At 40.1% G+C, this 17,865-nt stretch overlaps 1 protein-coding gene across 2 annotated transcripts in view; it reads left to right on the forward strand.

Annotated features, from left to right (window-relative positions):
- The window catches only part of DVL1 (dishevelled segment polarity protein 1), a 2,262,785-nt gene that overhangs the window by 511,349 nt on the left and 1,733,571 nt on the right, over positions 1-17,865 (forward strand). For both annotated transcript variants that reach the window (XM_044063185.1, XM_044063186.1), the window contains exon 2: positions 15,641-15,710. In XM_044063185.1, coding sequence (XP_043919120.1) covers positions 15,641-15,710 — 70 coding nt within the window. The remainder of the gene's footprint in view (positions 1-15,640; positions 15,711-17,865) is intronic.

The raw sequence follows: 17,865 nt of genomic DNA on the forward strand, positions 1-17,865 counted from the left end.
GACAGGCTGACAGAGCTGACGTCATCGCGCATGTGATGATATTAGCTCCAAAAGTGCGGAATCTAAAAAAATAGATTGTAAAATTGGAAATGAAGGGGTGCCACTTGGGAATTGTGGCACCCCATTATTGGGACCCCAAAACTCGGTAAAAACCAAGTAATTCGGGACGGTTGGGAGGTCTGGTCATCATCCCATTTGGGAAAAACCCAGTTCCCATGAACTATCGCATCGATGGTAGTCCACTGAACACAGAAGGTGGTATAAGAGATCTGGGAACACAGGTTGACAGCAACCTCTCTTTTGACCACCACACTGCCACTGTGGTCAGAATGTCCTTCTATGTGGCACATCTCATTGCTAAGGGTTTTGAATCCAGGAAGAAAGAGGTCATTGTCTCTCTCTACTCTTCCCTCATCAAACCAATCATTGAGTACAATGCCCCATTTGGCATGTACCTCACTAGACACCTGCAACAACTGGAGATGCTGCAAAAGTACCTCACAAAGAGGATCCTAGGCCTTAAACACTTATCCTATATAGACAGACTCAGAAAACTCCAACTATTCTCTGTCTCATGTCGCCTACCTAGAGGTGATCTCTGCTTGACTTACAAAGCCATGTCTGACCCACCTCTGTTAGAAATGTTACATCTAAAGAAATCCCAATCCCTCCACACCACACACTCCAGAGACCTCAATCTGATTACCACAATCAACAGAATGTGCTGGAGGGACAGGTTCCTAACCCAGAGACTGCCCATGCTATGGAATAGATTTCCCATACATGCAAACAGAGCACCTCACTGGCCCTTTTCAAGACAAATCTTGATGAGTGGATGGGAAATAGAAAATTCACCCCGGGGATCACTCCAGTGGCTCTTCTAGACAGAGGCACTGGAAACTAAGGTCGGGTGGCACTATGCTAGGGTAATCCTATGGGCTAGGCTTGTAAAGGCTCCAGAACCATTAGCCTAGTACGCACCTATGAACCTATAAACCTATGTATTTGTTAGCATTTAAAGCTTCCTTTACTGCCTGCTCCCTTAACAACATCATCATTGGATGGCACAGTGGTGCAGTGGTTGCCTTGTTACCTCACAGCAAGAGGTTCTCTGGTTCAATTCTCATCTGGGGTGCCTTCTGTGTGTAGTCTGCATGTCCTCCCTGCATCTGTATGGGCTTCCTCCAGGTGCTCCAGTTTTCTCCCATGTTACAAAGACATGCATCTGGAGCATTTCTCCCCAGGCCTCCTCTGAAAATTGGCTTTGTTCCAAGTCGGACTTTCCTGGTAAACAAATGTTAAATAAATAATACAATTTAAAAAAGTCATCTCTGTTGAACCTCACACCAAATTGCTTGGAGTTATTATCGATGACCAACTAAAGTTCAATCTCCGTATTCAGCAGTGCATTAAAAAGGCACATCAAAAGTTAGGCCTGCTATACAGACATAACAAATTCCTCACATATGTCTCTAAGTTCTCTCTTGCACAAGCATTCCTACTTCCCACCCTTCTTTATGCCACCCCTATTCTCCCTAATATCCAATCCAGTCTTCTGTGAAACTGGAACTCACCTATAAAAAAATGCAAGATTTGCCTCTAACCAAACCTACCACTCTTACAACTGCCTAGCCTTGAAAAACCTGCAGTGGCTGGAATTTCATCATCAAATCCTACTACCCCAGCTTCTCATTCTATCTACATGAGTCATCTTCCTGTCCCTCACTCTCTACCCTCATCCAGCCCTATACTCCCAACCAATCCCTCCAAACAACATCTTCTACAAGTCTATGCACCCAACAAAAACATTGGTAAACTCCTCTGCGGCTACTCAGTGGCAAATGCTAGGAATAAATTACTACTAAGTGTTAGACAGATATCTTACCCCAACTCTTTCAAAACAATACTAAAGGAACACTACATATTTCATGAACATGCTTATGCTATGACCCAACTTAATCCACCTCCCCTCCTATAATACTATTGCAGCAACTGTTTCTCCGTCCTCTCTCTACCTCTGCTTTTAATAAAAACTACTAACAGTCTGTAGTTCCTACAGCTTCCACAGCTGTAGTCTTGGAAATTGGCTCTTGCCTGGGCTTATCTCCTGTTTATATATTTGTTAATTTCTGTTTTACAGACTTATCTATATTTTCTGCATTCTGCTTACTATTGTATGAAACTTCATACTATATTATGTTTTCAATTTAATGACCATTTTCTAACATGTTGTTTCAATATACATCTCATACATGTTGTAATTATTTTAATTTAGTTATAACTCTGTCATGTGATTACTTTTGTTACTTGTACTTTTTGGAGCTTCACTCCTTATTACTCCACTGGAAAAGGGCTGCTGCCCAGTTGGACTTACCCAGTCAACAAATGTCAAATAAATACAAAATAATTTAGTTTTAGTCCATGGCTCTGATACCATTTATTTGTCTTTGTCAGCATTTGTGCTGGTGGGGGATTCTATGACTGCTACTAATTTGCAATCATCTGCAAATTTAGTCAACCGGAGACCATTGACATTGGCCTTGACTTTAGAGATGTAAATGCCAAAAAAGGAGTGGTCCCAGGACTGATCCCTGAGGGACTTCACTTATTATTGGCCTCTTTGTAGAGGTGGACTCCCCAATTCTAACTTTCTGTGTCTTATCTGTGAGACACATGGCTATCCACTTGGTGATATAAGGGTTTATACCTAACATCCTGAGTTTGTCAACAGTGCCTGAATGGAGTATTCTGTCAAATGCCTTGGGCAGGTCAAAGTAAGCAATGTGAACTGTTTTGGGGACCTTCTCAAAGAAGAGCACCAGACTGAGCAGGAATGGCCTGTCCTTGATGAAACTAAACTGGGTTGGGTTCACTGTCTGGAGTTTTCCTATGTCATTACTGATCATCACCTTGATAATTCTTTCCATGTATCTGCATATGAGACCAGTGAGACTTAAGGGACTGTAGTTTCCAAGGTCTGTAGATGCCTTGCCTTTGTGCAGAGGGACAGCTGTTACTGGTCACCATTCATGAGGCTGTAGTTAAAAATGTGTGTATATTTTTTCTTTTATTACGTTGGTTTGGACATGTGCTGAGGAGGGATGCAGAATACATTGGGAAAAAGATGCTAAGGATGAAGCTGCCAGGTAACAGGAAAAGAGGAAGGCCTAAGATAAGGTTTACGTATGTGGTGAGAGAGGACATGCAGGTGGTTGGTGTGACAGAGCAAGATGCAGAGAACAGGAAGAAATGGAAACAGTTGATCCGCTGTGGCGACCCCTAACGGGAGCAGCTGAAAGAAGAAGATACAGTTTAAATTTGTGTGTGTGTGTGTATGTGTGTGTGTGTGTGTGTGTGTGTGTGTGTGTGTGTGTGTGTGTGTGTGTGTGTGTGTGTGTGTGTGTGTATATGTATGGAGCTACATTGGGTTGTGTTTATCAGCAGTAAGCTTAAATGCATTACACTGGCCATTGTAATTTTATTTATTCACTCATTTAATCACAGACATCTGAGGTGTACGCAATCAAAGTGGATGTGTATGTATGAGAGAGAGAAAGCAAGTCTTGCAACAACAAAGTGAAATACATTACTGTGGCCTTTATTCATTTATTCACTTTTGAAATTGTTTTAAGATCCACAACATCATCCCAATGGCACCAATTTCTACACTCAGTTTATTATTTGCTCCATTTAGGATAGTGTCTTACATCTTATTTGCTTCCCAGTGGAGGTGAGAGTCAAGTATTAGGGAGTGAGCAAGTCTGCAGATGATGAGTATCCTATTCCTACCCCATGGCAGCCTAGAAGCTCTGCTGTAGCTGCATTGGGAGGTGCATGCACTCTTCCAGTCATGTACAACTGCCTCACCCTGTTCCTCTATCACCAGTGTCACTAGTTTAACACAGAGCATATGAAGTGGAGTTATGGCATTAGTGTTGCGCCTGCATGGGGTGGGTCTAGTTCTTTATTTGTTTGCAGTCAGACATCTGAAGTGTACACAGTCAGTAAAGTGACTGTAATTAGTTGACATGTGTGTGTGTTTGTATGTGTATGAGGTATCATTGCAATGGATTGTACTGTATGTGTGTAACAGCAGTGTACTGAAAAACATTACTGTGGTTGTTTATTTGTCATTTACTTAATCATTGCCAGACATCTGATGTGTGCAAAAAGCCATAATTAGTGGGCCTGTGTCAAGTTTGTGGGTTGCACTGAGATATACTGTATTGTTATAATGGCAGTGAGATGCAATATATTATTGTGGTCATTATTTAGTTATTTATTCATTCATTTAATCACAATCAGGCATATGAGGGGTAAACTGCAAAGTGGTTACTCATTATATATTTGTGTGTATGTGTTTGCATGGATGATTGCAGTGACTTGCACTGTGTGTGTGTGTGTGTGTGTGTGTGTGTGTGTGTGTGTGTGTGTGTGTGTGTGTGAGATAGCAACAAGCAGAAATATATAGCTACTCTGGCCATTTATTTCTTCATTCATTTGATCATAATGAGACATCTAAGGTTACACACTTCATAGTCTCTGTTGTTGGTGAGTGTCTGTGCTGGAGGAGTCACTGTGGGTTTCACCTTGTCTAATTGTAACAAGCTGAATACATTACTATGATCATTACTTATTTAGTCATGCATTCTTTTGATCACATTCAGACATTTGAAGTATACACATTGTAATTGGTGGATATGTGTGCAGGGCTGCTTCTGTTTGCATTCTATGTGTCTGGAGACATTTATTTATTTTATTTATTTGTTTTACATTTGTTTACCGGGAAAGTCTGACTGGACACAGGTCCTTTTTCAGTGAAGGCCCGGGGAGAAAATATCCAATAATAAGAAATACAAACATTGTAAAAGTTAACAAACATGCAAGGAAATTCCAGTAGCATTCACAATCAGTGATTCTACAATGATGGGGAATACAGTTCTTTAGAGGTTACATTACCATAGTATGTGATAGAAGAATATATACATTTAAATCAGTAGGAAAAACACATTTCAGTAGAGGCGAGGTCATGGATTGGTATAAAATAGCACCAATGAACAAGATGTAGTTAAAGATACTGAGGTTAGAGTTATCCAGGAGAGTTGCAAGAGGTTAGAGTTATCCAGGAGAGTTGCAAAAACAGAGCCAAGTGTCTATGAAGTGAGTAGTTAGGACCTTTTTAAATTGCACTGTGGAAATACAAACATTGTAAAAGTTAACAAACATGCAAGGAAATTCCAGTAGCATTCACAATCAGTGATTCTACAATGATGGGGAATACAGTTCTTTAGAGGTTACATTACCATAGTATGTGATAGAAGAATATATACATTTAAATCAGTAGGAAAAACACGTTTCAGTAGAGATGAGGTCATGGATTGGTATAAAATAGCACCAATGAACAAGATGTAGTTAAAGATACTGAGGTTAGAGTTATCCAGGAGAGTTGCGAGAGGTTAGAGTTATCCAGGCGAGTTGCAAAAACAGAGCCAAGTGTCTATGAAGTGAGTAGTTAGGACCTTTTTAAATTGCACTGTGGAGCAGTTAGAGGGGGTTGGCAGTTTATTCCATATTTTAGGAATGACATTTAAGAAGAGTGATTCCCCAGATATGTTGTTAGCTGAGTTGTTAGCTTTGGTGGTTTCTCGAAAGAGTTTATTACTGAAATGGAGGGTTCCAGAAGTAATGTATGGTTGTACAAGATTTTGGAGAGCAGGGATTTTATCAGGTTGATGTAGGATTTTGTTGGCAAGTGTTACTTGTTTATAGTGTAGCAGCTGAGGAAGTTCTAACCATTTTAGTAGCTTAAGACGTGTACAGTGATATGACCTGTGTGTGGCATCAGTGACAAATTTGGCAGTTTTATTGTAACAGGATTCCAGCTTGGTTAGATCAGTTTTACAGAGGTTGGTTAGAAATGGGGAGGCATATAGGAGAGTTGAAAGAAGGTGTGTGTAGGAGATAGTAGCTTTTGTGGTTCTAGTTAGAAATTGTTTGTTTCTGTAAAGAAGACCTAGCTCTTCAGTATGCTGAAATGCATTACTGTTGCCATTATTTGTTTGTTCATAGTGAGACATCTGAGGTATACAGAATTAGTAAAGTGGCTGTAATTGGCGGGTATAGAGGCAGTCTGTACATGAAAGTGTATGCCCTCTACTTTTATTTTACTCAAGACACAGGCACAAACCCATGTCATCTTCTTGTCCCTAGGAGCCTTATATTGGGTAAAATCAGGTTATATTGGCTATGCTTGTAAGGGCTCTTAAGCCATTAGCGTAGTAATTTCCTATGAACTTATCATATTGGTTTGGTATGGCATTGCTAGCTAGTGTGCAAGCAGTTTTGAGAAAAGGAAACTAAAATACATTATTGTAACTATTACTATTTTGTAATTTGACCAAAATCAGATATATGAGGTGTATACAGTTAATGAAATGGATGAAAATTACCAACTTATGCTATTTGATCACAGTTAACAGCCATTGATATGACTTGGTAATGCTAGTGTTTGAGCATATTAAGTCGAAATGCATTACTGCGGCAGTTTTTTTTTAATTTTCTCTCAGTCAGATATCTGAGGTATAGATCATCAGTTAAGTAGATATAAACACCTTATATATCTGAAAAAACCTCTCATTCACGCAGTAATTCTGGCATGTATTTCAAAAATGAAGAGGACTTTTTAACATATGTAGTAGTGCATGACCAGATGTTTATATAAAACTGTAAATATGCTCAAAGTTAACTTCACTTTAATATAACCATCACCTATTGAGTGTACCACATTCATCTTCTTCTTACAACTCCTCTTTGCTTTGAAGTTACCAGCTGTCACTGGAGATTGTAAGCAGATGGTATGAGCATCTTTTCCTTTATGGTTCTACTTTAAATGTATGTAGGTTTCTCCAAGTCATAGTTCTGTCTTCCTCCCCACTGCAGCATTAATAGTTAACTCTTCACAGAAGTATATAAATATTCTGTGAGGCACGGGCAGTAGTGCCATCCCAAAGGGCTGTTCACATTGTGGGGTATTGATGTGGACTATCTCAGTGAACAAATGCCAATAAAGAAATAGAAATAAATGTGGAAGTATTCTGGACTTTCACAGGGACACATGCTAGTCAGATAAGAGTCAATGTGCTTGCATAGAAACTTCTTTAGTGCTTTCTGTATTCACCAGCCTATGTTAGTGCCAAAGGACCAGCAAGATTGATTTGCAAACTGCAGCTCTGCATTGTTCTAAGCTTCACCATGGTTCACCATGGTTCATTTCTTCCCTAGAAGGTCCAACTCCCCTACCCAGGGTATGACAACAGCCTTGGAGCACCACCTCTTCTCCTCGTTGCCCACTGCATCTGTCCATCTGTCCCCAAGTGATGCTAGCCAAATCCCATTTGTTGATAACCTTTGGAACAAAGTCCCTCAGCAGGGTGCAGCTGGGGAGCAACTATCATTCCAGAACCCAATATGGTTAACTTTTGTACTAACTCACCCCAGGTCACCACTGAATAATACATGGATATACTATTCTGTTTCAGACAGCTGCTAGCTCAAGCATTCAGGTAAACTGGTCCTAGGAGCTCACTGAAATCTGATTGGGAAGGTTGGGCACCGGGCTGGCAACTCGACACTGCAAAACTTCACTGCCAATCATGAGCGGACAGTGATCTGCTGTGGCGACCCCTAACCAGGAAAAGCCAAAAGAAGAAGAAGAAGAATTGTTTTTATAAACAACTGCTAATTAGCAGCATGGTGGAGGAGTAGTTGAGATCCCTGGCTCGCACCTCCAGGCCGCTGGGGTTCAGTCCTGACCTCCATCCACTGCATGCCTGTGTGTGTGTGTGTGTGTGTGTGTGTGTGTGTGTGTGTGTGTGTGTGTGTGTGTGTGTGTGTGTGTGTGTGTGTGTGTGTCTGTATAGAGTTTGCATGATCTCTCCTTGTCTTCACGAGTTTTCTCCCTGTAACCTGTTTTTCTTCAACTATAAAAACACACACGCTAAAGTATCCATTTAAATTGTATTCACCCTTGTCCAAGTGGCCCATGTCAAGGCTGAAAAAAGTCCACTTGACAAGTTCATGTAAATGTTTTTATTAAGTAGTTCTTCCAGTGAGGTGACATGCAGCTGTAATGTTTTACTGTGAAAAGGTGTCAGATGTCCTAACATTGCGCCCTGGGAAAAGCTGCCCTGGGAACAGTTGCTTTAACAAGCTGCTCTGGGAATAGTTGCTTTAACAAGGTGCCCTAGGGGCAGTTGCCGTATGTTCTGAGAACAGGTGCTTAACAAGGTGCCCTGGTAACATACAGCATATTCTGGATGAGAGGGTTCTACTTCTTGAGTTTTCTTGTAGTACTCAATGTACTCTTCTGAAGGTTTGGAGTTCTGACTTAAATAAAGGGGCTGAGTACCTTTACTTTACCAGCTCAAGTTCTTAGAGTCAAGGTCCCCGTCTGAAGAGTGGACTTCAGGGGAGATAAGAAAAGCTGTACTATCCATGTGGAGCTATGTTTTTTCTCATTGTATAAAATACTCAACAGATGCTAATATAGTAAAACCATGGTCCAGAATCAGTAAACAACTGGCTTCAGAGGGTGGTTGCTGCAAGGTAACATTGACAGTTGTCATTCAGAAATTCATCATCACATAGAACAAATCTATGAATTACAGTAAGGTGTTTGTACTGCTTCTAATGTGAGTTAAAAAGTAGCCATGCAAAATGTGTTGTGCAGTACAGAGATGCTCACCAAGAAGAAAGATACTTTGTTACCTTTTCTTGAACACAGTGTAGCATTCATCCCAGTATCTAGTTGTTGAAGATGCTGTGTACAGCTCCATTGAATATGACACACTCGTATGTTGCATTATTTGTTTTCTTATGTAACAAATATTTCATGGAGCCAAAGTAGCGTCAGAAATAAATGTTATCTTTCATTAAGCCATCATGCATCTTTGCATAAGGAGCCACATAACCTTAATTAATTAATTAATTAATTAATTATGATGGTTTCTTCCAGATCTTTCCTTTTGAATCACATCTTGCTATTTGTCTTTTTAAGATGGCTTGGCACATTAAATCATTTGTGCATAAAATGTATTTTCTGCATCTTATCCCAAATCAGTTTGATTTTGATTTTGATTCTGGTCTATTGTATGGACAAATGAAAAGTAAACTTATAAATTTAATTGTGATGTTTACTTATTTGTTCACTGTGTAAATGAAGTTTTTTGGTCAAAGACCATTTTCAGCCATAAACTGTTCCAGAGTAAATGCAGTATTTATAGTTTTGTTTAGGCAGTTTGGGTACGTCAAACAATATGGTTTATATAAGGTGGGAGGTAACTAAAGAAAACTGTAGCTAGACACAGAGATTATGTACAAACCTCCATACAGACAATAACCAGAGGAGAAGATTGAATCCTGGACCCTGGTGCTATAAGGGAGAGCATAGCTCTCAAACTTCTATCTTTAAAAGACAAAACACTGGCTTGTATTATGTGGAAAAAAAAAGAAACAAAATATGAAACATTTAGTAATGGTATCAGCTAGGAAGTGTACAATATGGGTAATCTGTGATATATAACATTAAGTATCCTGTTTTTTGCTTATTTTTATGAGTTATTTATAGCACTTTTATTGTCTGCTCCATACTTTTCTAGCTAGTTTCACTGTGTGTGAGGTATTAACTAGAAATTTTCTACAATATTAAGCATCTGTTTGGGTCTGTTTGTTCTGATTTTTGTTTCCCAGCCTTCCTCCCTATTGGTATCTTGTTATTATACTTGGTGGCTTTTCAGTTGCCCACCCCTACTGTAAGTTTGATCTGGGACACTCCTCCCAGTCTAGTGTCATTACCTCATTCTACCTAATACAGGGGGAACATTTGAGAAGGCCAACCCACTTAGTTTCTTAACCTTGAATTATCTTCTGCTCCTCCTTTCTCCCTTCCACTTTACCAAAAAAAAAACTCTAAGCTTGTTTCCTGCCTTTATCCAGATACAGATTTGCTGTATCCAGGACTGTTTGTAAGTTTCTGAGACCCCAAGCCTTTCTGTGTTGGAGGGAAGCCATCCTGCTTATCAGTGGAGTGGTAAGCACTGGGTAGCTTATCTAAAAAGTATTCTTGGCACCATAAAGTCTGCTTTTTGAATTTTCCCTTAGAACTTGCCAGTTTTAGTTTTAGCAATCAAATCTGTTTCTTTGAGCTCAGCACTTGTTCAGAACTCATTGTAAGCACTAAATAAGCTACAAATTACTACAGTACTCAACTTTCCTCACTTGTTTAGAGGAAAACACTTTTTAGTACTTAATAAATAAGCACCTATCCAGGCATGTCTAAGGGTCAACGTCCGGTGTTTTCTCTTGTCTACCTGATGAATCTGGGCATCTTAGGGCAATGCAGCAATTGCCTCATGTACACAGACAACCCTCTCCTCCTACCACACAACACTACAACCTGTGAGAGATGCACTTACATAGCCAAACTGGAAGCAAAGCTCTCTTCACCTAAGACTGGACTAGACAGTCAAGAGGACAAGGTAAACACTTGCAGCACACCACACTCTTCACATAGTCCCTCAAAACCTACACCACCAAAACACACACACAGAAACACAAAATACACACCTACATTCCACGGATGCTCTCAATAAAAATCTGCCCAAGCAACAGGGACCTCCAAAGCAGAAACACAAGCAACCGCCACCCCCCAGCACAACCCAAAAGACACATAGCCCACAAACTCAGTGTGCCACTCAACTACAGCCGATAAGGCATAACAACGTACCCAACACTCTAGTCATAGGTGACTGTATAGTCAGGCACACTGATGTTCCACTCACAAGGCTAAACAAGAAGAAAGTTACTGTCAGCTGCCTGTCTGGTGCCAGGATCTGCCACATAACACACACACTCAGGTCACTCCACAACAAGTACAAAAATGACTCTGTCATTGTCCATGTTGGTGTGAATGACCTGAGATGTACCTCCCTGGACTACATGAAAAGAGACATGGAGGAGCTTTCCGATCTTGTAGCCCAGGCAGGTATGACCCTAGCCCTGAGTAGCATCCTGCCATCACCCAGAATGATACCACAGTACAAGGACAAAATGATTGACTTCAACAATTGGCTAAGCTTCTGGTGTCATTCTAAGCGGATCCAGTATCTGTCTGCCTGGGATAACATGATCAACAGACCACGATGCTTTGCCAGAGATGGCCTGCACATGTCGTCCTTGGGATTCCGGATTCTGGCTAAAGCTCTTGCCACCCCTGTAGTGCCTTTTTTAGGCAAGGTTCAAATGACAAATTCACCACCGTAACAGGTACAAGCAAGCAAAATCTGAGGGTAATGCTACTCAGTGCTAGAAGTCTAAATCTCAAAATGCATTCACTCGAGGCACTCCTTAAAATGGGGAACATTGACATCTGTGCAGTGACAGAGACCTGGTTCAAGGCTACAGAGAGCACCCCTGCATTACCAGGCTGTAATTCATACCACACCTTTCGGCCACCTAACCTGGACTGAAACACTAAAGGCGGAGGCATGTCCATATTCATTAAGGATAGCCACACCTCCAGGCTAGTTGCTCAGCATAATGCAGCCGAGATTATCTAAGTGCAACTAACTCTGGGCAAGACCGCAATCCAAATTGTAGCTTGCTACAGATCCCCCACCATGCCCCAGCATTCCCACTCCTCATTTCATGATACACTGGAAAATATTAGGGTACAAACTAGCACCCTAATAATGGGTGATTTCAACTACCCCACCATTAACTGGGAAAACTACTCATGTACCACCTCTTTTGATCAACGTTTTCTGGAATTCATAAATTCCAACACCTTGGATCAAATTATCCACACCCCCCACCAGGGGCAGCAATATCCTAGACCTGGTCATTACCAACATGAGCAACCAGTGTTCCACACCAGAGGTCAATTCCTCTTTGTTCAGATCCGACCACAAGCTAATCACCCTAGACATCCACATCCTGCCCTCACCCCCCCCCCCATTAGAGAAACCACCGTAAAACATTTCTCCAAAGAAAACTTCATGCTTCTTAAGACAGAAGTGGCAAACTTCATGATACACATGCAAACGGACAATAGAGGTAAGACTGTTGAATCCTACACAAATGCACTTTATAAGCACGTACACGAGTGCATGGATTGATCAATCCCTAATGGAACCAAGATGCTATCCTCCAAAAAATGGAAGCCAACCTGGTGGCCCCTGCCATAAACAAACTGTACAACAGAAGGAAGAAAGAAACTGTTGCAAAAAAGAGTAAAATCCCAAAATTGGAGGAACTCTGGTCAGCCTTAGTAAAAAGCTGAAATCCCTCATAAAATCCTCCAAAACTAGTTACGAAAACAAAATTACCACTGATTCTAAAGACAACCACAAATCATTCTATAGCTATGTCAACAATCTCAGTGGCAACACTCAGATCTACTCTGAGTTACAGCACAATGCCACTAAATATACAGAACCAACTGATAATGCCAACATTCTGGCAGATAGGTTCAGTGCTAACCTTACCCTACTCTCACCCCCTAAAGGGACCCATCTTTATACCTGAAGAATGCAAAGTTCCTGTAATCATGGCTGCACAGGTGAAACATACACTCTCCAAAGCCAAGAACACAGCATCCCTGGGACCTGACAACATCCCAGGCTGCATTCTAAATGAACTACAGAACAAACTGGCACCCCACTTAAGTACCATGTTCAATCATAGCCTTACCTCAGGCTTTGTGCCCACTGAATGGCACACAGCAACGGTCATCCCACTCCACAGAGGGGGAGCCACCGTGGACCCCGGGAACTACCGCCCCATTAGCCTGACGAGCCTGGTCTGCAAGGCTATGGAACGTATCATCATGGAACTTATAAACAATGACACTGATAATCTCCAAACTCTGGATCCTACCCAGTTCGGGTTTGTAAAAGGCAGATCATGTCTCCTAAACCTGACAGACTTCTTTGAAGTGGTCACCAAAGCCGTAGATGAGGGTAAGTTGGTTCACACAGCCTATCTAGATCTTGCCAAGGCTTTCTACACCATCCCCCACTCTGGAATTATAGATAAACTCACTAAACTAGGTATAAATCCCAATGTCACAAGATGGGTTGCCAACTGGCTCACTGACAAAACCCACACTGTGAAAGTAGCAGACTCCAAATCCGACTTCAGACCAGTGACAAATGGAGTACCTCAGAGTTCTGTCCTGGGTCCTCTCCTGTTTGGTATCTACTTCTCAGAAGTACAGGCTAACTCAGAAGGTCTTTGGCTGGTGAAGTTTGTAGATGACTGCAAACTTGGAGCCATAATCAAAACTCCTAACGATGTGGACATCCTACAAAAGAGCGTCACTGAGACAGATGCCTGGTGTCAAAGCCATGGCCTCAAGCTCAGTGCCAAAAAGTGCATTGTCATCCCTTTTGGTAAAAACTGTGTACCCATGAACTATCACATAGGCAGTAGTTTACTTAACACCGAATGTGTGATAAGAGACCTTGGGACACAGGTGGACAGTAGTCTCTCCTTTGATAATCACATCACCACAGTAGTCAGGAAATCCTTCTATGTGGCACACCTCATCACAAAAGGTTTCTCATCCAGGAAAAAAGAGGTTATTGTTCCCCTCTACTCATCTCCCATTAGACCCATTATAGAATACAGTGCCCTCTTTTGGAATGTACCTCACAAGACATCTACAGCAACTGGAAAGGCCACAGAAATACCTCACAAAGAAGATTACCGGCCTCAAACAGATGCCCTATACAGACCGTCTAAAAAAACTCCAGCTTTACTCCATCGCATATCGCCTACTCAGAGGCAATCTCTGCCTAACATGCAAAGCTATGTCAAACCCAGAGCTGTTGGACATGCTCCACTTAAAGAAATCCCAATCCCTCTAAGCTACATGCTCTTGGGACCTAAACCTTGTCACCAGAATAAACAGAACATGCTGGAGGGATAGATTCCTGTTTCAGAGACTTCCCATACTCTAGAACAAACTACCTATCTATATCAAACAAAGCTTCTCATTAGCACTCTTCAAGAAAAACCTTGATGATTGGATGGGCGATAGGAAATTCACCCCAGGCATCACTTCTGTGGCTCTGCTCAACAGGGACACAAGAAAATAATTTTCTTGGGTGGAGAAAGCCAGGGTACTTTTTTGGCTAGGCTTATATAGACCCTAGGGCCAATAGCCTAGTACCTACCTATGAACTTATGAGAATTTTTTTTTCATACTTGCAAAATGTACTGGTGATTAACCTCACAGTGAAACGTTGTCCTGTTCGATTCTCAGCTAGAGCATCTTCTGTGTGGAGACATGCGTGAATGGGCGTACCTTCGTTGAAGGTTGTGCATCAGAGCTGGTAACTTGGCATGTAAAAATCTACTGCCAATCATTAGCGGACCGGAGTTCCGCTGTGGTGACCCCTAACTGGGAAAAGCCAGAAGACACAACAACAAGAATTCTTCACCATGGATACTTGTTTAAAAAATTCTTAATGAAACTATAACGGACCTTTTTGGTGTTGCATAGGAAATTAAGACTCAAAATGAGGTGCCTTCCTAACAATGAGATACATTTGAAAGGTATTTGACAGATGCCATAACCACTGAACTCCTGTATAAAAGTATAATAGCTGAGGGTCCAAATATGTGTGATTGAAGTAATGCTTTTATGTACACAAGCTTGTATGGCACACAACAATTGTGTTTATATTAGGTAGTGTATTGCTAGCTTCCCTTCTCAATCCTCTCCCTCCCAAGTCTTCCCTTTCCTTTCTTGTCCTGTACTGTCACACTTCTATCCCTTCTCTTGTTTGTATTGTTTGTATTTCTAGTCCAAACTGAGCACCATTGCTAGTAAGTTACCGAAACCTGAATGACTGGTTATTAGAATACAAGGTTGGACCTGTTACATAAAAAGAAAATCAGCTCACCAAACTTAAAATACAGGTGTTCCCGTCAAACATATGTAATGACATTACCTGTTCTTCCAACTCTTGTGATGATGTATTTTAAATATAAAGCAATGTAGCTATGCAGTGAAGCAAACCACAGAGATAGTAGACAAACAGCCTTAAGACCACATCGTATTGCATATATAACTGAATTCAATATTTGCCTACTTATGGGTACCTTATATTTTCTTTTTCCCTTGTAATCTGTCCCTTCCCCCACACTACCCGTTTGGCTGTTTGGTCATTTCTTAGACTTCACTTTGTGGTTTTGTACTGTGTCCTGTCTTACAAGTAGCCTGTGGTGTGTGCAGCATAAACACCAGGCATGCACAGTTTCACTCAGGTGGTTTGTATAGTATTTACAATTCAGAATAAGATTTGCAGTGATGATTGTGTAAATCTAAAACTACAGCTTTTATTTCAGTTATATTACTAAATTATTTTTTGTACATTGCTTTGATCTATTTCAAAAGAGTAGTCATCCCCTTTCATACATCAGTGGAAGGTTATACCTTCCCTCAAGTGGATGAAAACTATAACCAACATTGGGAATAATATGTTTAAATTAAGAAATGTCTCCTTGTATTGACATAGTCCTGATTAGGCAGTATGGGACATTGATTCATTCTGTCAATATTTTTTTTTATTTTTAGAGTGGTGAAGGAAGAGATCTCTGATGATAATGCAAAGTTGCCTTGCTTCAATGGGAGAGTGGTCTCATGGGTAAGTGTTATTGATTTTTCAGTAGTTTTCTTCGTAGCGTAGTGATGTGCATTGAGATTAATTAGTCTCAGAAAATACTTCTGCACAAGATGAAGGAAAGTCTAATAGACTGAAATTACTGTAAAATACAATAAGCAATTTAAGAAATTCTCTTTGATGTACTGTTTTGCTTGCCTTTGTCTATGTCAGGTTTACTGTGGTAAAATAGTTTTAGTTTTAGTTTTTATGCTGTTTGACAGTTTAATGGAGTTTTTACTTTGCTTAGAACACTTCAGTGTTAGCAGAAAACCCACTGAGATAAGCCATCTGCTTTACAAGGCTATCATGCTGTGTGTTTCTTGATCTCCCTGTTTGTTCAGCAGTTCAGACTTGGTGAATACTCAGCAGTCTTTCAATGTAGTGGTGTTGGCTAATGTGACAAAAAACCCTAAATGCAGAACACGGACAAAGATGCTAATAATTTCAGCTGTATAGGGCCTGTGAATGGTAGTGGGATTCAGAATAGTTATAACAATTACTTTTACTAAGCAAAATATGAACCTCAGTTCTGTACAAAGCTAGCAATGTCACATTTCCTGTTCATGAGAAAACAAACTTAAGTAGAAAAATAATTCATTTATTTTACTTTGTTTATATATGTTTACCTGGTAAACCCTTTAAGGAAGACCTGTCTGTGTGTTTGTGTGTATGCAATATTTATGTGTGTCTGTGTGTGTGAGTGTGTTATGTGTGTGTGTCGTACCTCTCAACCTCTTAGGGCAAGAAATCTGGGCAATGCCATAAATAAAAGTAGAACAAAGGCCCAAAAATAGGGACAATTTTTAAATATTGCTCTTACAAACTTAGAAAGTTGATAGAATAACAGGTTTTACATTAGCATGAATTTTCTGAAGGGTATGGAGTCTGAAACTCAAATGCCCTGTCGTTATTTCTAACTTTAGTCTTTAATCATTTGCCACTAATTTGCCAGAAAACCACAATTTTATGAAAAATGGATCAAAATATGAGGCAAAAATCTGGTATGGTATATGTGTGTGTGTGTGTGTGTGTGTGTGTGTGTGTGTGTGTGTGTGTGTGTGTGTGTGTGTGTGTTTATGTGTATCTACATCTGTCTATCTATCTATATAGATATAATCCACTGGGAAAACTGCTAGTTTTTGATCATCAAAGTTGCTGGATGAGCCTCCTTAAAACCAAGAAAAAAGAAACATGAACTGTATCCAGTCTCAGTTCTGACTTCAAAGTATTCAAATGCTTATAACTTGTTTAGAAAGCAATACTTCTTTATTGAAAAATTAAACAAAATCTGTTTAATAATTTTTTATATTTTCTTTTATGAAGGAATTGCACGCACCAAGGTTGTTTCTCGAGCATGCATGATAGGGTGTCAACATTTGGTTTGTTGGACTTTTGTGGTTGATATTTTCAAGGTCAACTCATGGATTACTTACTAAAGTGAGAGGATCTATACACACATATATATATATATATATATATATATATATATAATATATATATATATATATATATATATATATATATATATATATATATTTATATATATATCTACCTACCTAACTATATATATATAGATAGGGAGATGACATATGTATACATATCTACCTTAGAAAGTCAACTCACCTCAACATTGACTTTCAAAAGACTAAGACCACTTTGTCATCTGCTCACATCCTCAAGTGATAAATCGAAATGCAAAAGATTGAAGACTTACGGCGTCATGCAGGCACGGTATTGCTGCTCATAAAATGTAAGTAGAAAGATGTTTGCGAGTGACGATTACTTGGGTAGGGGGATATGCCCTTTCCCCTGGAGACTGTGTGATTTTTTTAGTATGCAATTAGCAGGGATGTGGGGCTTGCCACTCTGCAAAAACATTATTATATGTATGGATGTTTCCTTAGTTTTGTGCAGCATCGGTATTGTATTAGAAGTTGTTGATCTTACCACTCAGTAATGTGAGCTGTTGACATTGTGCTGTCAATCTTCTGAAAGTCAACATTGTGTTGCATTGACCTTCTAAAGTATTTTATTTTACATTTGTTTACTGGGAAAGTCTGACTGGACAAAATGTCCTTTTGCACCGGAGGCCCATGGAGAAAAGCACCACATTTATAAATAACCATAAGATACATAT

The sequence above is a fragment of the Protopterus annectens genome, chromosome 2.part1 (assembly GCF_019279795.1).
Source record: "Protopterus annectens isolate FY-2018-M chromosome 2.part1, PAN1.0, whole genome shotgun sequence".
NCBI classification, from domain to species: Eukaryota; Metazoa; Chordata; order Ceratodontiformes; family Protopteridae; genus Protopterus; species Protopterus annectens.